Raw genomic sequence first — 27,013 nt, forward strand, 5'->3', positions numbered from 1 at the left:
TGACACTAGATGGTACAACAGAAACTGCTCTCATATAACTACTGCTAAGAGTATGTTTTTAGATATTATGATTTCATTTAACTGTCTACCCACCTCTCCTTTCTTTTTTCTAATGTTGCATTTCCTTCGCGTACACATGTAGCTTCTTTCAGTGCTTGTCTCCTGACGCTAAACTTCATTTGCAATATATTTGCATACAAGCATCTCTGCTATCCTATTGGCTGCCAGATGAACTCAAGGCCCATGAGCAGATATTAAATATCAATGTAGCGCAGATGACTGACTGTCTTGTGTTGAAACGATAACTGAAGAAACATTTTATCATTGGAACGCACTTCAGTGTTTTAAACCACCGCTTTAAATGCTGGTTATGTGTATCCTATGTTGTTGTTGTTGTTGTTGTTGTTGTTGTTGTTGTTGCCACGCTTCGTTCCTCCTGCAAAGAACACACAGTATGTGTTTGTCAAATGTGCTTCCTTACCTGAGAAATTCCTGCAGACATGTATCGCAGAATCGGTGTCCACATGTGGAAACTTGGACGGGTTCCCTCATTGCTTTGCTACACAGAGGACACTGAAAGCGTCTCTTGGGCTTCTCCAGGAACTTGTAGTCAAACCCCGGCATTGCTGCTGTTTACAGTGAGCGTCTATAGGACCTGGCGTTTGTTGTCCTCCGCTTGCAAAGGCGCGGTGACAGAGTCCTTCACGAAAGCTGATATTCACTTGCCAACGATACACAAGCTCCGTCGGTATTGTTCCGTCTCAGCTTTTCTCTTTCGAGCAACACGGCTCGATCCAGCATCAGGGTGACAGCTTAAACCCAGCGATGTGTCGGTGGCACGAGGCTGTCAATGCAGCGCTGGTGCTCGCAGATGAACCGAGATGAAGAGAAACGCGACGAGAGCCGTTCACAGCAGCTGTCGAGAATAACACTGACAGCCTGGAGACAAAGCTCGGATCCCATCTGTTTAGGTATATAAAGCCCCACCCACTATGCATGAGGGAGGAGCCTAATTTAAATCTCTCTCAGCCCAGCAGAAATCAGACGGGGAAGCTTATTTACAGTTGTGTACAGTAATGCTATCTGTGCGCATTATAATGTAACCAAGTAAGGGGATTATTTAAACGCTTTTCTGTAAATCATTTTCAGGATTTCTTTTGAGGTTCTCCTCACACCTGAATCTTGGTCTTAGAAACTTTTTAACAAAACGTTTTTGTGGTAGCCTGTGCTTGCGATATGAACACCTTGCATAGAATAAAAATAAATAAAAAAGAGCTGAAATGGTTGGCTGGTTTTAGTTGGTCTTCCAGCCTGGACATAGCTTTTTTTTTTATCTGGTCATACTGGTCTTAGTTGGCCAGGCTAGGAGACCAGCTTAAACCAGCTTAAACCATCCATCCAGCTAGTTTTAAATGTTTTCCCTGACTGACCAGCAAAAAACTGACCAAATACCCTCTTATTTATATGTGTTTATAATATAATTCTAATTCATTAGAATTTTTGTGCTTGATTCAAGATTGTACGAAAACGTAGGCTATAGTGTTTGCATTTTTATTTTTGAGCTGTTGGAAATAGCAGTTAATCTGTTATTTTATTGATATTTTGTGACTTTTTCTCATTTAGGGCCATGAACCTGCATGCAAAGTGAGGACACTGATGTGTTTTGAAGTGCACACAAATAATTTTGTGACGATTTTAATGTTTGGGGTCAATTTGACCCACATTTTTTTTTTGTACAGACCCAAATTAAATATATTTATTGGGTATATGTTGTTATATTGGTGTTTTGCTGCGCTTGAAAGGGGAAAAAATACGCTTTTTCTAACTATTTTCAGTGCTGAAAAAGACTTTCTCGGACTCAGATGGTAAAAGTGAGCTATCATTTCTATTTTCAATGTAGGCTATGAAATACTATTTAACTCATCTTTTTCTTCCAGAAATGTTGTGACTTTTTCTCATTTAGGTGCCATGAACACGTTGTGTTCCAAATTTGAAGTTGATATAAAAAATTAAATAAACTTGTCATGAACTAATCTTTTACTGTTCCCACATATGTCACAAAAACAGTGATACAGTTTTTGTTATGAATTGTTTGCACTGTGTGACAAATACTGATATTAAAATGTTTCTGTTCATACCTGATTCCTCCTTGTTTTTAATAATGTGATACTTAGGGAATTGCATTGAAGGCAATTAGGGTCAATTTGACCAGCTCCATTAAAATCTTACCCAGAAATCAAACATAATACAAAATGTACTATGAAAAAATATATGAACAATAATAATTTAAATATACATTTAGAATGCAAACTAATTAACTGTTTAAAAAGTGCATATTTATTTTAAAAAATTACAAAGGCAATAACTGGACTCCTGGTAATGAAAGGTTGCAGAAAGTTATTTGTAAGGCAAACGACTCCCTCTATCGGTGAGAAGCTGACGCGATACTGTACGTGCAAGAGCAGACATTACGTCAACAACAACAGCACAAAAGATGGAATTAGAGTTAAATAGCTTATTAGAGTTAGCATATTTCATAGCTCGGCTTCAATTAAACATATGAAACTCTCGTCAACGTTACATGTTTTGTGCATGGAAAAGCGCGCGCTGCATTAGTGACACGTTGTGAGCATCACGTATTGCAAAAGAATTACATCATAGCATGATGGACGCATGAGCTAGATCTGTGCATCATGCCAGGATAAAACACGAGTATGCTTTTTGATTTGCAATAACATTAATATTTATTGTGATTGTTCTTCTGGCTATAAAATACTACACTGTTTAAGGTCTTTGTTAATTTTGTCTAATTTAATGTATAAGCGCTGAGTAATTAAATTAACAACATGTATCTAGGATTAGTTGCACATAATTATGCATAATTTACTGTTATAACAACAGTAAATGTGTGACAATGAGAGTGAACTAAGTATAATTAATAATTCTTAGTGATTATAATTACATTAACAATTCAACTATTATTTATATTAGCAGTAGTGGTGATATAAAATGACATTTACATGTAGTGATTTAGCAGATGCTTTTATCCAAAGCAACTTACAAATGAGGACAATGGAAGCAATCAAAACAACAAAAGAGCAATGATACCCAAGTGCTATAACAAGACTCAGTTAGCTTCACACAGCACTTGTAGCAAGGATTTTCTTTTATATTATATAATAAAAACAAATCAAAACCAAAAAAACCCCCCAGATATAATTCAATTCAAGAATAGAAAAAGAATAGAGCCTGATAGTGTTAGATGCCTTCTTCTTTTGCTTTTTGTTAAATAATATATATATATATATATATATATATATATATATATATATATATATATATATATAAATGGTAGCAATATGGTGAATATATTTTCTAGACAATGAATACATATTAAATACTAAAGCTTTTTGAAATCATTTATTTTTGTCCACAAGTAAGAATGTTTACATAGGACCTGTCATAATGTTGAGGAAAACATTATGATACATACACTTTGGAAATTATGTTTCAGCTTTAAGTTATGTGGAAACATAAGCAGCATTTATTATGTTCTTTAAAAAAAGTTTTTTTTTACTTTTTCTTCCAGACAGTCTGACCTCACTAAGGCATTATTTACAATGCTACATATTTTATTATTATTATGAATAATAATAAGGACATAATTAAGTAAGATTTTTTTGCACAATAAAAAGTAATATGTAATACTGCAAACACAGAATTTGAACAATTCTGTTGGCATAAGTTAATAGGCATATATATTTGGTCAAAAAAAGCTTTACTAATCTGGAAATCATATTACATTATAAATGCATAAACTGCATGATTTCAAATCTCAGTGAACACACACCATCATGTCATGGACAGGAGCGGAGCGGCTCTTCTGCTGCGTGTGTGCAGTATTTTGGCGGTGATGTCACTTCGGAACAGCCTCTTCAAAAAACGCTGAGGAGAGAAATGATAAGCCAGAATATAGTCACTGGGTTTTTATCAGACTGACAGCAACCTTTGTAATGCCAAATCAACAACAGATCATTACAATAAATACATTAGATTCCAGTCTAGATTCAAGATCTGTCAACATCTGTAAAAGAGACGATAGCTGCACATTACGTTTCACAGCCAACAGTGTGTTTCCATGGCAACAAGCCACTGACGTGACAGTGTAAGGGTGGCTCTCATCGAGCTGCACTGCCTTTGGTTTCCCAGAATCCTCCTCTTTCCGTCCAAGCCGACCACGTGCCCCTTTACCCCAGGTGTACACTTCCCCCTCTGAGAATCAAAGAGCAGAACATTTACTCACAGTTCTGAACATCATTAGGTTGGATAACATCTTTGTTTCTTTGCATGTCAGATCCTGTGAGAATCATGAATGAACAAAGACAATATGAAAGAATAAAGGTCTTTAGAGTCTTCTTAGTCTCTAGGACACAGTCGGGGTTACATGACCTTTAGCCACGTCACATTAATTAGCCTACCTGCCCCCACTAAAGCACATTCTGTGACTGAAGCAGTTAATGGCATGATGGCAGCCTTGTCTGAACTGCAGTGCCATTCAAGTGCTGTTGTTTGTTATAGTTTGGTTAAAACATAGTATTTTATCTTATAGTTTTATAAAAAACATTAAATATTTTTGTATTGTGACAGAATTTTCCTCTAAATTTTCATAAACATACAAATATATTTGTGTATATATATATATTTTTTTTTTTTTTGCATTAAACAACATTATTTTCCTCTAGTTGCCATTAACATAAACAAAACAATTGAGGATTTTTCAAGGTAATTGCTTTTTTATGTAATCTTATCAAGTAAGCTAAAACAAGAACATAATAAATTCTCAATTTTCCTATTTCGCCTCTAAATCATTTATGTATTTATTTAGTTAGTGCTGGGTCATAGCTGGGGTTTGCAGGGCCCCGGTGCAGGTTGTACAAGTGGGCCCTGTTTGAATTTGTTTAATTTGTATGTTCGTTCTATTTAATTATTTGTGCTATTTACACAATGTTTAAGCTTGTTAAAGTTCTAGGTGTCCTAGTACAGAAACCGAATAATAAAATGTAAAATAGCACTGCATAGTCTTCAGTGTAAAAAAAAAAAAAACATACAGTCAAACCAAAATGTTTTCAGATACAGTACCTTCAACATTTCTCACATTATCACAGTTTATTTGCTAGTTTAGAAAATGGTAATATAATAGAACAAGATCTCAGAGTTAAACTGTCAGAACAAATTCATCTTGATAATGTCAGATAATTTGATAAAAAGGTGTGTAATGGATTACAATCAAACAAAACTTCATATAACTGTCAGTATGCCAATATTTTACACAACTATCAATTCTTTGTTGAGCAATGTTTAATTTTGTTCAGTCTGTGGTTAATTAGCAATTAAAGAAAAAAACAAATAAGCAAAACATGGTCAGGTCAAAAATTTTGAATCATTTTTGGTCCCAAATTGTTTTGAACAATTTCACTGGTAGTCCACAGTGTGAAGAATTTTTGGGTATAATATTTCACAGTTCATTTTATTTTGCTGTACTCACTTACATTAATTAACTATAGTGTCCTGAACCCACTAATAAAAAAATGTCAAAATATTATATCTGGTGTCTGAATAATTTTCAGTTTTGCTGTGGATTAACTCTTGTTAAAATAATTCATTCAAGAGCAGTAAGTGATATCTTTCATTTTCTTGGATTAACATTACAATTAAAATGAGGTGAGATGCATCCATTATAATAATACAGATCAGATTTCTTTCTCCACTGTTTACTTTCAATTAAGACATAACCGACAGTTTTTTCGAAAATACTTTCCAAGACAGGTATTTTGACATCGTTTTGCATGTATTTGTTGGTACAAAAGCAAGAAGGGGCAAATTCAGTGTTCAATGGCTTTGAAACGCGTCTCTCTGCATGTGCCCTGTGCGAACAGAACACTGTGCGCCGGTTCTGAATTGTGCTTTTTTTCAAAAAAAATTCTGTTTGCATGTTTAAACTGCGATTTGTGTTTGTTTGTTCAAGTGCAGCAGGATGCCAAGGAGAGCTCGGGTTTGGTGTTGCTGTCCATGAGACGCGGCTCTCTGTGTGCGCACCAAGCACGGCGCGCGATTACTCAGTCTTGTGTTTGAATGCTTTAAACTCTTTTGAATGTTTAAAACGGCAAGGCTTAAAACATGTGAAAATTATAAGTATTCATGACGACGCACTGCAGTGTCCCATCAACTGTCTTGAGCGTTTTTTAGGCTGGCCTCAGTCAGTCGGTTGAGATCATTGAGTCTTGAAGAATGACAAGTAGAGGTTAAAAAAACTTTGTAATTTGTAGATTTGATTTTAAAGTTTTCTTTTTTTGCTATTTGTTTTTGCTATAATAAGATAAAACACTATATTACAATAATTACAATCAACACTGAAAAAATCTGGATCATCAGAAATGCATTACAATAATGATATACTTTACTGACTGTCATTAAACATTTTTTACACTGCTAAAAACAGACTTCATTTTCATTTCTTTTGATTTCGGGGTGAAATGTGACCTGTTTTGTGAGATTCACTTGTTTACCTGCTCCGATAGCCAGAGTGAACGCATCACCACACGCGGCCATGGTGATCCCCTGCAGGCCTGACACTTGATAGGGCACTCGACTGCTTCGGCGGGAACTGCAGCCTAGCTGCCCATGCTGGTTACTGCCGAAGGTGAAACACTGACCTTTCTCTGCATTTAGGACACATATTCATAGTCTGTGAGTCGGTCCTCAGACTGAACTGTAAACAGTGTAAATGAAGTTCTCTGACCTGTGACTGCAACAGAGTGTGCTGTGCCGATGTCTATATACACAATCTTCTCAACACTGAGAGGAGCCGACTGGACGGGATGGAACGTGTGGACCTCCTCCACCTGACAGTGAGACGGGGGCTCCTCTGTGCCAGAGACCTTATCCAAACCCAGCTTGTTAAACCTGCATTTAAGATGGTTATTTATTCATTCAAATATTACTTTAGCAGCCCTATGTGAAAAAGAAGTGCCCTTAGCACTTTTAATTCTGTCATTAATTACTCACCCTCAAGTTGTTCCAAGCCCATATGACTTTCATTCACCTTCAGAACACAAATTAAGATATTTTGGATGAAATCCGAGAGCTTTCTGACCCTGCACCCTCTGTCCCAGCAAGGGAACTACCACAGTCAAAGTGCAGAAAGGTAGTAAGGACATCGTTACAATAGTCCATGTGACATCAGTGCTTTAACCGTAATGTTAGGAAGCTACAAGATACTTCTTTTTGTGTGCTAAGAAAAAAAATAACTTAATTCAACTATTTTTTCTCTTCCGCGTCAGTCAGAATCACAGCAAAAACAAAGGTCTTACAAGTTTGAAATGACTTTAGTAATTAATGACAGAATTTTCATTTTTGGGTGAACTATTCTTTAAAGTACTTTTTCTTTTTAAACTGCACTTTGTAATAATGTAAAAAAAAAAAAAAAAATATGGTACATTTTTAAATTTAAATTTGTAATTATTGATTTAATCATTTTTGCTGTGATTTAAAGAACACTTCCTTTAATGGGTTGAATAATATCTTAATTATAATTGTATTACATTTAAAGGTAATATATATTTTATTAAATTGCAGAGTCATTACAAATTTATATACATGACATAAAAGTTTCAATAGAAATTAGAAGTAATTAGGAAATTACATATAAAGATGTACTTAAGTCCTACTTAAATGGGTAAAAAAGCTAAATTTTATTGCAATTAAGCATCTGAAAACATTACCTTCAGTTTGCATTTAAAGGAATAGTTCATTAATTCTTTCTGTCCACTGAACACAAAAGAAGAATGATGATGTATGATTGAAGAATGTGAGTAACCAAACAGTTTCTGGTCCCCACTGACTTTCATTGTATTTTTCTATACTATGCAAGTCGATGGGGACCAGCAACTGTTTGTTTCCCAACATTCTTCAGAATATCTTCTTTGATGTTCTACATAAGAAAGAAACTCACACAGGTTCGGAACAACACGAGGTTGAGTAAAAGCTGACATAATTTTCATTCTTATTACATTTATATATTTATTTCTGTAATAAATACTATTTTGTATGGTAAAGTGTATTTTTTTTTCTTTTACAACCACATATGGTAAGTCTGTAAGAAAAAAAGATATTTCGCACTCAGACGGTAGGATGGTGTGACTGACAGGATGTGACAGTTATTCAAAATATGGACATTGTGTTGGTCATTTCCTGTGATGAAATGTCTTCAGCATTCACGGTCCTTTCAAATGCTAGAGCAGGAATGAGGAGTGTGAACTCCCTAAACTGGTTTAGCAATCTGAAAAACTGCCTAAACAGCTAAGAAAGAAATTCATTGAGAAAGTTTTAAATTTTGGGATTCATTATTGTTTATAATTGTGATTAGATTTGTGGCGGGTTCATTAACCAGTGAATCTGTGACAGTCAACCACATGCTCTCTGAAATTTTGGTAAATTGTGCTGCCTTGTCGAGAAGTCATGTTGGAATAAGCATATTTATGAGATTAGTGCACATGATGTCATCATTACAAATCTGGGTTTTCTGTTTTTCCGAGCAGTTCATAATGAACTAGAGGACATTTTGAGTACCTGTTGTTCCCACAGGCCAGAATCTGGTGCTGTGTGCTGATGATCATGGAGCAGTCGATCCCACACAGCACACGCTGGGCTTCAAAATCAGCCGGCAAACTCACCTGCTGTGGGCAGTTGTGGCAGTCGTGAGATGCCAATCCCAGCCGGCCTGTCGGACAGAGAGATAACAGAGAGTGAGTGTGATAGAGAGAGAGAAAGTGAGGGAGAGGAGGACGACGAGGCACAAAATGCCAGGTCTGCCTGAAGGCGCTGCTACTGTCTACAAGAGTACAAAGAGAAACCCGAAGAAACACAGTGTTCGAGTGACAAGTGATGTTGCTCATTTACCGTTGTCTCCTCGCCCCCAGGAGAAAACCTCTCGCTCATTGGTCACTGCCAGGACGTGGGATGCTCCACAAGACACTTGAACCAGCTCATAACCCAGCAGAGCCTCCACTATCTTGGGCTGAATGCAAAGACAGGAACATGAAGAAGTTGAACCATGAATACACACAAAAAAAATAGATTTGTACACATTGTAAAGAAAATGAGCGGTGAGTGGTGTTTGACTGTACAAAAAAATACTTAATTTTTATTATATTTATTTTGACTTAATAAATATACCTCTAGTATAGTTCTAACATAAAAAATTTAATATGCATTTAAATTTAATTCTAAATATCTATTTATTTACTTTTATGCTTTTTACACATGTAAGTTCATAGTTCATCTTTCTTTACAAATAAAATGTGAAAAAAATAGCTGTAAATGATACAATTAACCATACAGAAAGCTGCAAAACGCAATAAATGAATGGGTAAGTTTGTTGGAAAATTATGAACACATGGCAAAATATGAACAAAATCTTACATCACGGTATAATTATTTTTGCTTTACATAATTGCTATGTGGTATCAAAATTCTATATCACAAAAAATTACAACTAGCTTAAATAAATAATATTTAAAAAAATCAAGCTCACTGTTGACAAGTAAAGAGTCAGTGATTAAATTAGAATAAATTACTAACTACAAGCAATAGGACAAAATATCTACAGAAGACCATATAAATGCTACAAACATTGCAGAAGTAATTTATAAAAAAGTTTCAAAAGTGATTTAGTCCAGAGCAGAGAGAGGTTTTCTCTCTTTTGTTGTTTGATTAACATGAATGTCAGACAGCAGGGATATTAGACTGCTGTCACTTTAAGAGCTGCCTGGATCCCATATACACTTACATGTGTTTTCTCTCTCAGCTGTTTGCTTTCACTTAAGACCTAAATGACTGTGTTTACGAGGGTACTTGCAAAGACAGGCATCTTCACAAATTCAAGTGAGTGTATTTAACTGTTCAAAGGCTATAAAGCAGCAAAAATAACTCTGTTCAATACTGCCGCTCCAGTGCATACAGCAAAATGAGTTTTCTTTCACTGCTGATTATGTTTCAACAGCTTAAAATCACTTGTTTTTCAAACCGCAATGCAAACGAGAATTTTTTGTGACCACGTAGCACCGCAACGTCAAGTGACCATGTAACCGCAATAAAGCCAAATCTCTACCAAGTGGCAAATTTCAAATTTCCTTTATTTTATATTTTCAGTTTACATTTTTTTTTTGTAAATATTTTTAGCTTTTGTAATTTACGTTTTCCTTAAATATAGCTTTAATTTGATTTGATTTAAGTTTTAACAATTGCAGTACCTCAACGTAAACTTAATTTATTCCATTTATTTGGCAAAGCAACATTTGTAATTTTGTTTTCATCTAATATTCATACATTTTTCCTGCTTTCCTTTTTTTCCCCTTTGTTTTAGTGAACAATACCAACGTCACAGTGATCCCAGGCCAGCAGGTCATCTTTATTGTTGAGCCCTGGTGTCAAAGCTTGAGATTAGTTTGTTTAAATCCTTAGCCTGCTTAACAAGAATAAAAAATACACCATCGTAAAACAATAGATCTCTCTATATAAGATCATCTAAAAAAACCTACCTGTGTCACATCGTTGAAGTTCCCATGTCCAAGACAACCATTGCTTCCACTTCCAAACGTCATGATTATACCTCTGTCTGGAAAAAAGAAAGCAAATTGAGCAGATTATGGTTTCTGTAGCTGATAGGCAAAGACTTAAACAACAACTGTTTCTCTGTCAGTGCGAACCGCTGGACGAGAAAAGCAAATGAGCCGGAAGTGAGGACCTTTAATCCTCTGTATCTGCTGGTGACTAATGATTCCCCGCAGGGGCGAATGCTAACAGCATATCTTTTACTTTAGAGCAGACAAATGTACACCGCTGTGCTACAGTGTCAGAGGACGAGAGATTAGCCTTTGCAGTGTGAACAAATGGTGCTTAATGAGCTCCGTAGGAAGGATAGTAAAAGGTGTGATTACATCTTCCTTTCAATCCTTTTTAAACTTTATCCCAAATGTTTAAATTACTCATGGACGGGTCCACTTTGCAGCTTCAAGCTAAGAATTGCCTAATTAGACAGGAAGAGAGCATCTGATGGACATGTCAACTTTGTTTTGGTTTTGTGGCATTAGGGATGAAAAATCGCACGCCTCGACAATATGCTGAGACCTGCATGGAATATTCTGGATCGTAAGAAGCATACCTGTTAGACAGGTGGTGAAGAGATCACCACATGAGACCGATTTGATCGTGACTCCAGACTGGCCCTCCAGGAAGCGGGAGATAAACTGGGCCTGCATCTGCTCAACGGCGCCAGGCAGAGTAGGCTCACCGGATCCAACCGAGGGGGCCTGGCATAAAGTCAAATCGAAATAAACACTGAAAACTGAAAAGAAAAAAATCAGTGAAATTCAGTTAGGATGAAGAAAAATGATCATCACACCTCCCATGTGATTAGCTTCCCAGATTTGGTGACGCCCATCTTCTGTGTGCGGCCCAGGGACACTTGAATAACCTCTGTGTTTAACATGGGCAGACGCAGAGGAGTGGAGATGCCACTGCCCCAGGTGTACACGGACGATAACGGCAATGGGTGCATCATCTTTGTCGAAGTAAGACTGGACAGCCCTCCTAATGGAACAAACCACACAAGAAAAGCTTCATACAGACATGGTGCTTTTAAAACGTATAAATAGTAAATTAAAGACTGCATAAGAAAATAACATCTCACCTCTGGTTCTGGTACCGGTCACACGCCCACCAGGTCTTCCATGAGGGCCTGTTTGTACAGAAGAAAGTGGCTTTTCTATTCTAAAAAAGAGAACAATTTCATAAAAACAAGGAAGACCAGCTAAATACATATATTGTTTAGCATAACAGATACATATATAAAAAGAGTATCTATTTTCACTGCTAAACAAAATGTATTCACTATACATAACACGACCAAAAACAATACAGGTAAATGCAGTACAAAACAAAAACATTGTCAGCAAACAAAATGCGTAACAGTCTAAAAACAGTTCTATATAATAAAATAAAATACACAAATCTGAAAACAGTTCTATAAAATAAGGTAGAAAAATAAAACATTTAGTTAAATTAATGGGCAAACAAAATGCATTTGCAATAATTAAAACAAGTTCCAAAAATAGTACTATTAAATGCAGTGAAAACAAACAAAAGAGAAAAAAGAACAGAAAAAATACAAAAGTCTGAAAACAGTGGTAATAAGTCGCTAAACAAAATGCATTTACAGTACTTAACACACATTCCAAACAGAACAATTAAATGCATTAGAAACGTCAAATTAAAATTAAATAAGACAAAATAGTCGTGCCTCCGCATTCTGACGTTGCCTATGTCGGTGTAGAGATTGAGCAATGGCCTGATGCAGATGGGATGAGCCATTATCTCATTGAGCTGGGGTCTTTTGGAGGGGTCCAGATTCAGCATGTTGAGAATGAGTTGTCTCAGTTCTGGACTGTAACGGTCGGAAATGGGGGCAAATGTGCCACTCATGATCTTCAGCACCAAAGCTGGCAGGTTCTGATAACAGAAAAGCAGCTTTGCTCGTCATTCAAAATTCATTTAGGAAAAAGAAAATCGTTTAAGATAAAGACAATAAAAAAAAATCATCTTACTGCTGCCTCAAAAGCTCTTTTGAGACTAGCAAGCTCATAAAGCACACAGCCCAGGGCCCAGATATCACTCTTCTGGTTGTATGGCTTTCCTTCACACAGTTCTGGAGAGATATAACAAGGTGTCCCCACAACCTGTCATGAAAAAGAGAATCTGAACTGTAACGAAACCACATGCTGTCAAATTCAAAGAATTGCTGCGGTGCTTACAGTATAAGCTTTGCTCTTGCTGACAAGAATTTTCGAGATTCCGAAGTCTCCTATTTTTACTATCGTCTGGTGCTTGTCTAGGAGTATGTTCTGGGTTTTGAGGTCCCGATGTAGGATGAGTTTATTGTGCACATGATAAAGGGCCAATAAGATCTGAACAAAGAAGTGTAATATGGTATCTTCATCTAACAGGGAATTGCAGCGCTTCTGTATGTAATCAGCCAGGGTCCCACCTACAATAATCATATAAAAAATAGCATTAAAGAACATTGCTCCAAATCATAATCCAAAGTGCTTACAAATTAGTCAAAATCAGCAAAGATTAAGTTCTGTACAACCACTGCGACCACCTTTAAATAATACAGAATTATATTAGCATCACAATAATAAATAGTATGAATTTTGTTCCTGATTAAACTGTAGGAACACATTAAGTGACCATCGAAAATGAGTGAAGAAAGTCTATGCCTGGAGCGTATTCCATTGCGATCATTAGCGCCTTGTCCTCAAGGAAGTTTTCATAATACTCAATTATGTTGGGGTGGCTGAGTAACTTGAGGACTTGGCATTCATTCTGGGCCGCGAGGCGTTCATCACGCGTCATCTGCTCAACTGGGATCTCCTTCAAGATCACCTGCGAGCCATCAGTGCGTCTGCGACAAAGGTGCACTATCCTGTGACAGATACAGAAATCAGGATACAAGTGGATTTGTTTCACACCATTTTAAGAGTTTCAAGTTTAACAGCTGAATTCAAAGTTTTACACATTCAGTTGTTCACGGTCTATTTTATCATACTTTTAAAATGAACACTTTTTTGTGGTAACAGCCTAATATACTTTAAAATAATTATCTTAAACTGAATACAGTTTCCAGACATTATAATTGCATGTTAATTGCAAATGAATGAAAATGTATTTTTAGTTTTAAATTGACAGTAAACGTAATTAAATAAACTTTAAAGTGCTTTTTGACCTTAATTACATCTTTATATGTAATTTCACAATTATTTCTATTACCTTGGGAAAATGTTAAAACCTCCTGCTGAATATACTTATAAGTAGGCTACGTGCATAACATCTCGGTTAACAGAAATAAAGTCATTATGTCATAATAAAATTACTATTGAAACATTCATGTCATAAATGTAAAAAAAAAAATTGTAGTTACACTTTTGTAAAAAAGTTGCATTTTAAATGAGTTAACTTTAAGTGAAATATTAGCTACTGAATAAAACATAAGTTATATTATAATTATTATAATTATTATTAAGTACTTCACATGTGCTTTAGTGTAAGTCAACACATCAAAATAAGTGTATTTCTTTAAATCACGACAAAATATTATTAAAACATAAAGATTTTAATTTTAATTTAAAGTCAAGCTTTTAATTTGACGTTATTATTCCTTAAAGTGTACTCTCCTGACTCTTAAAGTGTTTTAAGCTTGAAACTTAGAATTTTACTCTCTCTGTTTGCTACCGGACTTTCCAGTCAAGGTTCCAAATTACGACAGCAATTCCAATGAGAACGCTGTAAACATTGCTGTTTTGACAGGCAAATTGTAAAAGCATATGGCGAGCTATTCATTGCTCAACAGTTCTTTTCCCTTTGAAAGGAGAAGTGTCGTAATCTTTTTCGAACTTCTAATGCAACTGTAACTCGTTGAATAGTGTGATACTGGCTCTGTAACATCTACACTGATGGAATGCGGAAACGCGAGAAGTGATGCTCCGTGTGTTCCGTTAGCTCGCGCTCTGATTCTGAGGAGCGTTGCAGATTTGAAGTTCTTCACGGAGTTTCTCAAGTTAAAGTTTTATCGAGTTCAAACGCTTCAAAAGTTGTTTTGTAAAGCAGCTAGCTCAAACAAACAAGTACACGTCACTAAAACAATTTCGCGAACTAAATAATGCGTTTCAGTGTATTTACCCGAACGCTCCTCTCCCGACCACTTTTATCTTCTCGTACTTCTCCATGTTTGCTGGATTCTAAACGCGCCCCGTCACTAGGCAACACTTCCTTTACCCCTACAGAGTTCTAGAGGGGACAAAATACAGCAAGCATGAAGCACTGATTCTGAGAGACCCCATCATCATTTTGGCAAGGGTTATGCTAATTAAGGATGTGAACACATGAGGGGATCAAATATAGTAATTTATGACTGAACTACTGAAAGTTAAGTGTTTTTTTTTTTACAGCTGATAAAGTAGGCATTGACAGAGAGTCTTAATAGTGAAGTTTGTTGCCCATTTGCTGAATGGGCTAGTCTGAATGCTGTCCCTCAGAACTCGAGGTAAATAATCTTCAGGACAGTTCCTGTCAGTGAATGTTTCCTCAGTGTTAATAGGTTACACAATTAATAGGTTTCATTTTATGCTTTGTAAGCCTATCTAGACGGGATCTTTAAAGTGGGTTGAATCACAGATTCTTTTCAAAACCATAATACAGGTAGAACCAGTAACTGTGAGCAGTGGACTAAAGTTTAGACTGCCTCTCCACCACCTGACTGTTATGGTGTCAACTTCATTTTCAGGAAAAAGATTGGTCAGTGGTGATTTGATGGCCTACAACTGAGACAAAATATTTAAAGTATGCTTTTGGTGACCCAATGACTTTTTGTCCTGATTAGACCTTAGCTAGATTTTAAATTGACTAGTTTAAAATTTAATTTAAACTAGTTTAAATTTCAGAGACACATAAAGAACTCTTGTTTGTGAAATGTTTCTTGTTTCTTTTTCAGAATCTTTTAATTAATAATAATTTCATATAATATTTTGTTTGACAATTCCATTGGATGAAACAATGGGTTACATTTTAAAGTGATAGTATTTTTTATTTTATTTGAAGAAATAATTGACGGCAAAATTTAACTTCTTTTAACATCTTTGACTGAGTGAAAATGAGATATTTATAGCAAAAGTCCAGAAAGTAGCAAAATTCAAACTCCTTTAAAAAAAAATATTTTTTGACACATTTCACAGCTGTTCACGCTGACAACGTTCAGTGTTATTTTAGCTGTTATAGTTTTTGTTTGTATTTTTTATTATTTCCTTACTTTCTGTTTTCATTTTAGTTAAAAATGTTAGTGTTTTTGTCTTTTTTATTTCTTTTTTTATTATTTGTCTAGTTTTTTATTATTTAATTGCAAGTAATGAATTTTTTATGGTATTAGTTAGCTCGTCAGTTTTTAGTTAGTCGCAATATATATTTTTAAACAATCCAAAAGCACGTCATAAAGTTACTGTAATAGTATCAGAACAGTAGAAAAGTAGCAGTAGTAGAACAGTAACAGTAATATGACTAGTAATATGCTAAAGTAGCACCAGATATTAATAGCTATGTTAAAAAGAATTAGCAGCGCCTGTGAGAATTAAGTTTCGACAGTGCCCTTTCGGTTCATATTGTTCTCTTTCATTACATACAGTTCCAGTGAGTGTGAACACTAAACATTCCCGATCGGTGACTGTCACATTCTAAGAAAAGAAACATTTCAAACATGGATTACACTGTAGTTTATAGGATAAACCAAATATGCATCCAAGCAGGTTCTATAAAACTAAAAGCAGTGTTTCAGAGCAGTGCATACAGTCATAAAATAGGTTACAGCCTAAGGTTCTTTTGTTTATAAAGTACATAATTTTGCTGTATTATATGACTCATATTTTCAAAAAGTATCCATGTCATACAAATAACTCAAGCTGAGCACCACTGACCAGAATGATTGCATGGAGGGGAACTACAAAATACATTGATATGAAGCAGCCTTATATTTATGCTGTCATGCAAATTACTGGTTAGTTTGTCTGAGAATTTCTGTAGTATCAGCCCTGAGCAGTTTCTCAGTTCTCACGCTTCAGTGAGATTCAAACAGACTTACAAAGTTCAGAGACAGACTGTGGTTAATCTGAATGAATTAGACTGAATTAACACCATCATTCTGAATCAAATGTAATATCTTTAATAAACCTTTCAACTAGAGAGTATCCATCATACTAACAATTGTTAATAACATAAAGTATAAATCTGAATAAATGTGCATGTTGTAATGTAGCATATTAATTCATAAAAATGAAAGTGGCAATAACTTAACAGAACAAGACTGTGGTTTAACAGAATAAGTTGTTTAAAAGGTGAAAAGTTCACAAAATAACCTTTTCAAATTGGCTGAAGCCTGACACATTAAAGTGCATTTTTATGTGCTGTACGTCTTGACATTTAAATTTTAAATTATTATTTAAATATCTCAGCTGAGGCTGCCAAAATATTAGAACCTGCAAATGTTGCGATACTGAATAATGAAATAGTTGCATATTAACAATACAACATAATGTAAAATAATAGTCATTGTTTTGAAGACATAATGATCCATTACATTAAAAGAGGAATTACTTATGAACCTTTATGTTAACCGAATATGACCTGAATGTCCTATTTTTTGCAGAGTCATCATGATTAATATTGCAACATATACTCCTACAAGAAATTTCATGACACAGAGATATCAAATTTCATGTGACCTTAAGAAGGAACTAAGAGGTTACTGAAAATATTTCAAACATATTTTTCAATAGCTGAGCAGGTATTGTAGACTTGTATTTCCTCCAGTTACGAAGCACTGATTACTCAACATCCTTCATTCAGCTCAAGCTAACCTTGAGATTTGTTAAAAGACTAAGGTTTGGAACACCTACGCATAAAGACTGCTCTATACACCAAGACAAAAAGAATCAAAGAATTACATAGGAGAGATTTAACCTTCACTGATTGTCCATTTGATTGTTCAGATGTGTGTACAATAAAGAGAAAGAAAGGACAATCTGATGTTAATTCACCACAAAATTATTTGGTCTGTTACAGCTTAAAGAGCTCATACCATGACGAGTCATCATAGGATATATATATCGGAATATGTTTTTTTTTTTCCTTTCTTTTTTTTTCCTGTGGGTGTGTGTTGCCCTCTTGTGGCTGTTGGGGGAGAATATATAAAATCAATAAAATTCAGTTTTTACCACGACACAAGATTACAGAATGATATTAGGTTACACAATAACAAATGGTTTTGTTAATCTTTTAGAATGTGTGAAAGGTTTTTGCATTTCACTTAAACGAATTGGACTGTTCTTGAAGGTGCACTTAATTAAGTTAGGCTACTAATTGCACATGTTGAAATAAAATGGATTGAAAGTGTATGTTGCCCGTGGGAAATCTCGTTCAATGTTAACCTAATAATAAAAGCTGCGACTCTGGTGGGACTCGAACCCACAACCTTTGAATTGCCACATTCTTTACGCTAGAAGTCCAATGCGCTATCCATTGCGCCACAGAGCCCATGCAACGAATACATGCCAGGAACGTTTGGAGCCTAAAATAAAAAACCGGCTCAATAGTTTCTACACAAATAAAGCCCGGTTAAAATGCGGAGGTACTGTCACTTCTGTGTCTCCTGTCAAAAAACGAGCCTAGAAAGCAGACCACAGTGAGACGGAACACTGCAGCCCAAGAAGAACTTTATGTCTTTCGAAACGGATTGTAACACTCGGCTATCGCTTCTCGGTAGTTGTTCATTCTTAGAAAAGCACACGTTACTTAAGGCACCGCTGGGATTCGAACCCAGGATCTCCTGTTTACTAGACAGGCGCTTTAACCATCTAAGCCACGGCGCCAAGCTGCACCATCGACAGCGGGAGAAACATAAAGAGCTTGAGAACACACTTGTGAGAGTTTGAACATGGACATTGCGAAAGAGAATGACAATAAAATCGCATCCCTCGATTGCTCTTTCCCCTTTTACCTTCTTTTTAATCAAATGGGCTGCATACTGCCTCTATTCTGCATTAAATCTATTGTATAAATGTATAATATAGGCTATAATTAAATATGTAACATAAATTATATAACATTCATAAAATAATATAGAAATATATTCTATAAATGATTTCTATATTCTAAAAATTAAATCTATTGTTGCTCCATCTTAGTGTTTTCGAAACAGACTGTTCTTGTCTTCTCCTCAACTATTCTACTCTTCTTTACACTTCACACTGACAAAGAATCTCTACTGCTAACAACGAATACAATGAGTGAGCAAGAACACACAACAAATGTCTTCTGCCAGTACTACTTTTTAAACATTAACATTGACCATTACTAGCAGGCTACAAGCAAACAAACACTTATTACAAAAAGGTACATAAACCCAGGGAGGAGGATGAATGGATGGAATGGAGTCAGTTTTGCAGTGGTACCATACATTCAATGTGCTTTCTCTTCCACATTGACATAGACATAGTTCATGGATTGGTTCAGATCATACTTCTGCACAAAGTGGTGAAACATGATGACTTCCACTCCTGGAAGTGGAGGAACCTCTGTCTCTGGCTCATTCTGCACTGGAGGAAACTGGGTGGAGGACAGCTTCTCACTGCTTGGTTCATTCACGAAAGGTGTGCAGATCCAGTAAGTTTTACAATTAAGGACAATATCTACATAAACTTGTGGAGAAGATGCAACAGAGATTCACAAAAAGACAATGCAAAAGATTTACAGAGATTTGACATATCAAATGTGCAACAACACATCAGCATTGGCACTTAAAAAAAAAAAAAAAAAAAAAAAAAAAAACATTGTTATGGGCCCATTAGAGGTTTAAAATATAGATTAGCATATACCATAAGAACATGAATTTTTATAATTTATTGAATAAAAGTATAATAAAAAAATAATTGAAATAGTCCTACAATAAGGTAATATAAACAACTCTTATGTAGACTTTCAAACTAGGGTGATGCTGACTTCCAGACTGGCCAACAGAAATGTCAAAATGAAGCACTTCATTTACCTGATTATAAACCTCCTTGTCAGACTTGTTCATGCGATGAGGAAAACTCCTGACAATTTATTCTAATTTCTTATGTGACTGTGATACATGCCTGATCTAGAGTGTTGTGTAAAAGCTCACTATTAACATGTGTAAAGTACTTGAATAAATGTAACTAATTACTGTACTTGAGTATCTTGAGTATAAGATATTAGCATCTTTTACTCTCTACTTCGCTACATTTTTGAAAGAGTATCTGTATTGTTTACTACACTACATTTGTTAAGAGAGTTGCAGTTACACATTACTTTTTGCATGCCACCTAGCTTTTCTGTAGCAGTTTATTTTTTGATACAAAAAATGTGATACTGCCAACTACTGGGCACTGAAAGTACTATATCTTGTGCATGTTGCCCTTACCCAAACTTGTCAACAAGGCTACTTTTTATGAATGTGAGTTTCTTAGCCAGTAGTTGTGAATCAAAGGTGTTTTATAAATGAGATGAGGACATGACTGATTTCAATGTAATGGTTGTCTTTTTGCCCGTCATTCTGTTCTTTGATCCCTGTTGTTTTTGGCTTGTTGTTTGTTCTAGCTTTCCCATGAAATGTCTGCACACAGATCCTTGCCTCTGCCTGTTTCCTCAGCTTCTCCACAACGTTAAAGTTTTTGACTGGCATGCCTCTTTGACTTGTGCATCTTTGAGCCTATATTTAGTACAAGTAAAATACTTAAGTACTGTTAAAATCAGATACTCTAATAATTTTACTCAAGTTTTTTTGGAATTGATGACTTGTAACGTGTAGTGTAGTAATTTTCACTGTGACATTCACTGTACTTTTACTCAAGTATGGTTTTCAGGCACTCTTTACACCTCTGACTATTATGCAAACTAAACTGTCTGAGAAGAAACAACGCACTTTACTGCACAGCCTTCTTTTTTGAGCACTTTTTTTCATATCCCACATCCATAAGTCTTTCCACCCCCCCCCCCACACTAACATACGATGAAATTATTTAACTTTATTTTTATTATATGATGTTTTTACATGCCCTTATTGTATAGTTGTATCTTATATTTGATCTAGATTTTTAGGCTCTAGTGTTACCTGTATGCACCGAGGGTCTGAGAGTAATGCAAACTCGATTATCTGTATGTATGTACTGTACATGTGGAAGAATTGACAATAAAGCAGACTTGACTTGACTTTTCAATTATTCCATCCCTCAGTAAGCGATTAATTTCCTTGGAAACCTCCTCCCATACACTCAGTGGTAATCTGCGTAGTTTGTGCTGCTGGTTTAATCTCCCATGATGTGACATTTTAAAGCTTTAATCAAGTCCTTGCCCAACACTGGCAATCCCATTTAGACCACATAGAAATTGGTAGGTTGCAACTCCATCAAGTGACACAGAAAACAGTGAAACAGCCTAATGTTGGTAAGTGTTTATGTGAATAAGTGACTAGCTTCACTTGAGGGTCCATGAGTTCACAATTTGCTAAATGTTTAATGAACAGTGTCTCAGGCAGGATGAACACACTTGATTCTGTATCAACAATCAGTTTAACTGGTATGAATTGAAGAAGTTCCTTGTGGTGCATACGATTCTAATTGCTGGGGTGTTGTTGGTTGGTGGTTAAGTAATGCCCAAAGTAGCAAACAAGACAAAAGCCATGTGCTCACACAAAACAAAAACACAAGCACATGGTCAGCAAAACAATAACAAGCCATGTGCTCACACAAAACAACACATGGTAATATCAAAGACATGAAGATAAGTCTTGCTTTAATCTGGGCTGTTATTTGTTGAGAGTATTTTAATATTGTATTCATCACTATTTGCTCTCAGTTCTGTGCTATCTTCCTCCCTGCAAAATAATTCAACTGAAAGGCATTTACTGAGCTCTCATGATTGCAGATCAACATGAATCATCAGACTGTCAAACCAAGTCGCCTTTATTTATATAATGTTTTATACAATACAAATTGTGAAAAAAAACAACTTAACAGTGTTAAACAGGAACAATGTGTTGATAATGCAAGAGGACAATACAGAACAGTTTTCCAGATAAAGACAGTTCATTGTTGAATTCGGTGATGTAATCGTCCAGCTCTGTTCAGTTTAAATAGTGTCTGTGAAATCAAGTCAACAATACTGCCAGAAGTTTCCCTAACTAAGCAGGACAAATGCAGCAGTGGCAAGGAATTCTCCTCAGGCCAGAATTTGCATTGTGAGAGGCTGAAAAACTCACCAGGTCTTCTCAAATTCACAAATGAACTGAAGAATAAACAGAGTAGGAGCAGCAGCAAACACTGCAAGCTCTAAAATAATCACAATCACTACAGGAAAGATGTGTGGACAGATGAAAGACACAATCAAGAGGGGGAAAAACAGACTCTTTGAAACTGGGAATGAAATGAAAGGTTTGAAACGATGAACAATGTAAAGATGTGTGTGGTTCCTCAGCATAATGAACTGAACTGACTAACTGAAGTCAGTAGAGCCCCTTTCACACTGCGATTCCGGCAAATACATGGGTAAAGTGTTCCGGCAATTGTTCCCGGGTCGCTAGATTTTGCACTTTCACACTGCCAGTGATTACCCGGGATATGCTTTCACACACAACCCGTAAAGATCCTGTAACGACATGTGACATCAGTGCGTGACGTGTAATGTACGAGTCGAAAACATTAGGCACGTTATACTTTCACTCAAGCTAGTAAACGATCTCAGCTTCAGCGCAGAAAGTGAGGAACCAACTGATCTCTGCTTCATTACAGTTTGCACATTTTTTTGTTTGGCTTTTGTTCACACAGCGCTCGTCCCGGGATTGAACCCGGCAATGTTACTAGGTGCCCGACTCAGGTTCAATGCCGGAATCAATCCCGGGACGTGTTTGCTTTCACACAGAAGGTGACCCGGCAATATTCCACCAATTTGCCGGGTCCAACGTGCAGTGTGAAAGGGGCGTAGGACTGCTGTGATCATTTCAGTTAGTTCAGTTCAAACATATTTGAACATACAGCATAAACCCAACATAATCATCAACATATCATACTTGAGCTTCAGATCACAGAAATGATGAATGAACTTCCACTGCTTCATGAGTCCATAATCTATTACTATGTTATTTCAATCTCAAGGTGTCAGGAGAAACATTTACTGTCCGAATAGGGCTTTTGAGTTGATCAGAATCTCAGTGATACATGCATTAGAAGACAGTTGAACATAATATGGAACTCATTAGAAAACACAATGATATCATTTATATCTTGAATGATATGCAAGAATAAACCTTTTTGACATTGTCCTTTGGGGAGGAACTCCATCTTTGAGTCGATCTGAATCTCACTGCTGAATCTGCTGGTTTTGAAGATGGAGAAACTTTAGATAACGTCTCTTCATGTTGTTTTTAATGACATTTATCTATATATTTTATTGCTTGATGCATGATTGTGTCTCATGTGGTGAGGATGCAGCATCAGATCTGAAAGTGCTTGATCTGAAGATGATCTACTTACTGTGATTGTTTTTTGTATGACTGTGTAGAGCAGATGAATTATTGAAACACTTCCCACATCCAGTGCAGTTATACGGTTTCTCTCCAGTGTGGATCCTCTCATGTTTTTTCACGGTTCCTGACTGACTGAATCTCTTGTCACAGTATGAACACTTGTATGGTTTTTCTACAGTGTGAATCCTCTGGTGCTGTTTTAAATGTTCAGCTGAAGTAAAAGTCCTCCCACACTCAAAGCACACATGGTCTCTCGCACCAGTATGTATTTTCTGATGTTTTTTTGCATTTTCTAAACATGAAAAACTCTTTCCACACAAATGACATGAATATGGCTTCTCCTTTGTATGAACTCTCAGATGTTTCTTCAGGTCTGAAGCTCTCAAAAACATTTTGCCGCACTGATCACATGTGTACAGTTTCTCTCTAGTGTGAATGTTCGTATGTTCCTTAAGGTGTGATGATTGTGTGAAACTCTTCCCGCACTGATCACAATTGTACGGTTTCTCTTCAGTATGAACTCTCATATGCCCTGTAAGGTGTCCTTTTCGTGTGAAACTCTTCCCGCACTGATCACATGTATACAGTTTCTCTCCAGAGTGGATCCTCATATGCCCTGTAAGATGTCCTTTTAGTTTGAAACTCTTCCCACATTGATCACAAGTGAATGGTTTCTCTCCAGTGTGGATCCTCATATGCTCTGTAAGGTGTCCTTTTAGTTTGAAACTCTTTCCGCACTGATCACACGTGTATGGTTTCTCTCCAGTGTGGATCCTCTCGTGTGTTTTCAGGTCTCCTGAGCGACTGAATCTCTTGTCACAGTGTGAACACTTGTACAGTTTCTCTCCAGTGTGGATGTTCATGTGCATCTTAAGGCTTGATGGTTGAGTGAAACTATTCCCACATTGATCACATGTGAACGGTTTCTCTCCAGTATGAACTCTCATGTGAACATCAAATTTAGATTTGCTTGAGAAACTCTTTTCACACTGAGCGCAGGTGAAAGATTTCTTGGCTCTGGTTTCCTTAAAATCTTTCTGTTTGGTTTGAGAGCAACTTAAATATTTTTCTCCATTTTCTGTATGATTTTTCTCCTCAACTACACTAAATACTTCATTCACCTCGTTTTCTTCAATCAACTCTGAAATAAAAGAAAAAATGGTTGATTTTCAGTTACCCTTATGTAAAGTAGACCATTTCTGTAACAATTTTTGGTCATTTTGATAATTTTTTTGTAAATTATGTCCCTAATATTCTCCGTGAATGAGGTAAATTGATCTTTCAATTATTATTAATGTTATTATTATTATTAAAACATTATTGGCACAAATCCAACATTTCTGTAGGGAGAACTATTAAATATGTGTGATCAACTACACAATTATGTTATTGAAAATTTTTACATAATGTTATTGAAAAAAGTATTATATTACAACAAATCTTAATCTGCTTGAAGCTTTACGACCTTCAGCCTCATTAATGAAGAATAAACACCAACCTGCTTGTTCTTTAGGATCTTCATTGTGTTTCATTCTGCAGGGTTTGCAGGAGGAGCTTCACTGAACATGAATTTCTGTGTGGCAGAAGCAGATTTGCTTCGTAATAAAATAATAATAATAATAATAATAATTTATAGATTTAGACAATTATGCGAGTGAAGCAGATGTCCTATGAGCCACACAAATATAAAATGTTAGCTCTTTGTAGATGATTAAATTGCTAAATTAAAATTAACCGCGTCAGCACCGCACTCCCATATCTGTTAATTCACACAATCTATGCATTTCTGCTTTCTATTGTTAACATGAATACCATTATTATTATTTTTTGGGCCCAGTATTAAAATTTAAGCAGATATCTGTCTAGAAATATGGAACCGAATACGATGTAAATTCTTCCAAAATATAAATAACAGTAAGAATGAAAAATTCAAGCATAAACATTAATGACACCCATCTCTCGACTAACAATTAGAGTCAAATAACTACAATAAAGCACATCTAAATATAGTTTGATTTTATAACAACTAAGTTACAGTGTATAGCTGTCTTCATATTTCTGTATAGATTTAAAATAATCACACGTGACTCATTATACAGACTAATTATATTAAGTATTTAGCAGGAGATGGTTTCAATTTTAACAATGTAAAGGTTATAACCATTTTTTTATCTGCTTATGATAAATCTCAAAAGAGGAATAACGTTACGAAAAATTGCAGCTGATAAAACTTGATATCGTTTCGCATTCATTCGCTTCACAGATCAAGAGACGTTCAATAACAGCACGAAATCACGACAGTCCAGCTATCTATAAACAAGTCTTAATTTAACGTTTTCCTCAGGTGTTTAAGTCGGAAAACACACAAACACTGCTGTACTCTAGAAACGCCCTCGTATGTGTTGCATAAACAGACAGTGTAAAGTGTATTTTACAATTAAATATACTGACATCTGCTCACCCCTGCTCTGAAGACTCGACGCTGAGGGAGCGCGCGCTGCCGATGACGTCATCGCTGCGAGGCTGGATCACCAGCAGATCATCAAAAAGCGCCATATTATATTTAGAACGTCAAAACATTTCTAAGAAACACGGTTAAGAAGAACAAGGGTTACTGAATAATATTTTAATTAATTTAGATATGTTTTAAAACGATTAGATTAAAGTTGTAACTTATACAGAGGGAGCATGAGCATGAATATCTTTGTCATTGTACAAGAAGCCTACAATAAGATCAGTTTCTGAACTGATGGTAAAACAAAAGACATTATTAACGGTTTTTACATTTATTTTAAAAAGTTGAAGCTCGCGATTATGGAAAGAGGCGTTACATTTCCGAGTCATATGGCCAATCAGAGCAGACTGTACAATACTGTACAGTATTTGAAAAATAATGTGTTTTTTGGACATTAAAGCATGTCAACATATTCTGTTACACCAAATACACAAAATAATGATCTTTTAAAAAGCATCATATGACCCCTTTAATAGCTACAGAAATGTAGAAATGTGTATTAGCACATATATGTAGATTACCTGTTAGATTTACCCAAAATGAATAATATTTTTTTGTTTAACCTCTAAACACACCTCAGAGCCAGCGGCGAATGTCAGAAAGACTAGCCGAGTCGAGACTGCTCTCATCGGTAAACATGAGCACTGAGCTTCCTCTGATCACGTGGAGCTGATCGGCTCAGAAATTGGCAAAACACATTTTTAAATAGGCGCTGTCTCTATAAATAAACTGCAGATTTGAGCTTCAAACAACTACATTCTTGCCTGAAATCCTTTTTTTTAAACTACATTTGATGACACAATAGCAATAATATTTTGAAAATGATCTTAATAAATGGTTGTTGAAATCACAATGTTGCGTGAAGTCAACCATTCAGCATGCTCAGTGCCCAAGTCCTGCCCTTGAAAGTCCCAGACCTTTGGAAAAGTGTTCCTGAGGGTCACTTCCTTAGGCCACAGCTGTCCACAGGGAGTTGACCTGTGTCGAGACAGTACTCTGCGGGCAACGAGTTCGGACTTGCCTCTGGTATAAAACTCTCTCACTAAGTCCCAGTATGGGCCTATTGTAAAAACAGATTGAAATGTGTCTCTACATGGATTTGGATGGACTTGGCTCTCTGCCTTAAGGAGGTAGGAGAACACTGTGCTCTCTCTGTTTGTGGAGATTGTTAGCAGTAGTAACTCCCGTTTCATCTTAGCCTAACCCTGCATTTTTTCCAAAAGTATTTAAGCCCCAGTTACAATTCAGATACTGGAGGCGGTTCAGTGCTAACCATTTCCTCACATGCAGAATAG

At 35.9% G+C, this 27,013-nt stretch overlaps 3 protein-coding genes and 2 non-coding genes across 7 annotated transcripts in view; all 5 read right to left on the reverse strand.

Annotated features, from left to right (window-relative positions):
* Window positions 1-972, reverse strand: part of traf4a (tnf receptor-associated factor 4a) — a 35,780-nt gene extending 34,808 nt beyond the window's left edge. The window contains exon 1 of the mRNA XM_052576681.1: window positions 482-972. Within this exon, the coding sequence (XP_052432641.1) occupies window positions 482-624 (143 nt within the window). The 5' untranslated portion in view covers window positions 625-972. The remainder of the gene's footprint in view (window positions 1-481) is intronic.
* A 2,447-nt stretch (window positions 973-3,419) lies between these two features.
* Window positions 3,420-14,913, reverse strand: nek8 (NIMA-related kinase 8). The gene is made up of 15 exons (XM_052575444.1): window positions 14,797-14,913; window positions 13,338-13,543; window positions 12,870-13,102; window positions 12,663-12,794; window positions 12,359-12,567; window positions 11,750-11,829; window positions 11,462-11,649; window positions 11,222-11,369; window positions 10,599-10,675; window positions 8,959-9,076; window positions 8,629-8,779; window positions 6,800-6,963; window positions 6,567-6,719; window positions 4,114-4,272; window positions 3,420-3,945 (listed from the first exon to the last, which is right to left on the reverse strand). The coding sequence occupies exons 1-15, from the start codon at window positions 14,841-14,843 to the stop codon at window positions 3,917-3,919; spliced, it is 2,094 nt and encodes a 697-aa protein (XP_052431404.1). The 5' UTR covers window positions 14,844-14,913; the 3' UTR covers window positions 3,420-3,916.
* A 3,192-nt stretch (window positions 14,914-18,105) lies between these two features.
* trnar-ucu (transfer RNA arginine (anticodon UCU)) lies at window positions 18,106-18,195 on the reverse strand. The gene is given in 2 exon segments: window positions 18,106-18,141; window positions 18,159-18,195. It is a non-coding gene; the product is annotated as a tRNA-Arg (tRNA).
* A 261-nt stretch (window positions 18,196-18,456) lies between these two features.
* Window positions 18,457-18,530, reverse strand: trnat-agu (transfer RNA threonine (anticodon AGU)). The gene has a single exon. It is a non-coding gene; the product is annotated as a tRNA-Thr (tRNA).
* Window positions 18,531-21,623: 3,093 nt separating this feature from the next.
* Window positions 21,624-25,723, reverse strand: LOC127972178 (gastrula zinc finger protein XlCGF8.2DB-like). 3 transcript variants are annotated; one of them, XM_052575511.1, is made up of 4 exons: window positions 25,665-25,723; window positions 24,702-24,776; window positions 23,211-24,344; window positions 21,624-23,052 (listed from the first exon to the last, which is right to left on the reverse strand). In XM_052575511.1, exons 2-4 carry the CDS (start codon window positions 24,733-24,735, stop codon window positions 22,955-22,957), a joined length of 1,266 nt encoding a protein of 421 aa, XP_052431471.1. In that variant the 5' UTR covers window positions 24,736-24,776; window positions 25,665-25,723; the 3' UTR covers window positions 21,624-22,954. The 3 variants fall into 3 exon arrangements, with proteins under 3 accessions (XP_052431471.1, XP_052431470.1, XP_052431472.1); XM_052575510.1 differs by having other exon boundaries at window positions 25,655-25,719; XM_052575512.1 differs by having other exon boundaries at window positions 21,624-24,344; window positions 24,702-25,705.
* Window positions 25,724-27,013: the final 1,290 nt, after the last annotated feature.

This window comes from Carassius gibelio, chromosome B15 (genome assembly GCF_023724105.1).
Source record: "Carassius gibelio isolate Cgi1373 ecotype wild population from Czech Republic chromosome B15, carGib1.2-hapl.c, whole genome shotgun sequence".
Taxonomy (NCBI): Eukaryota; Metazoa; Chordata; class Actinopteri; order Cypriniformes; family Cyprinidae; genus Carassius; species Carassius gibelio.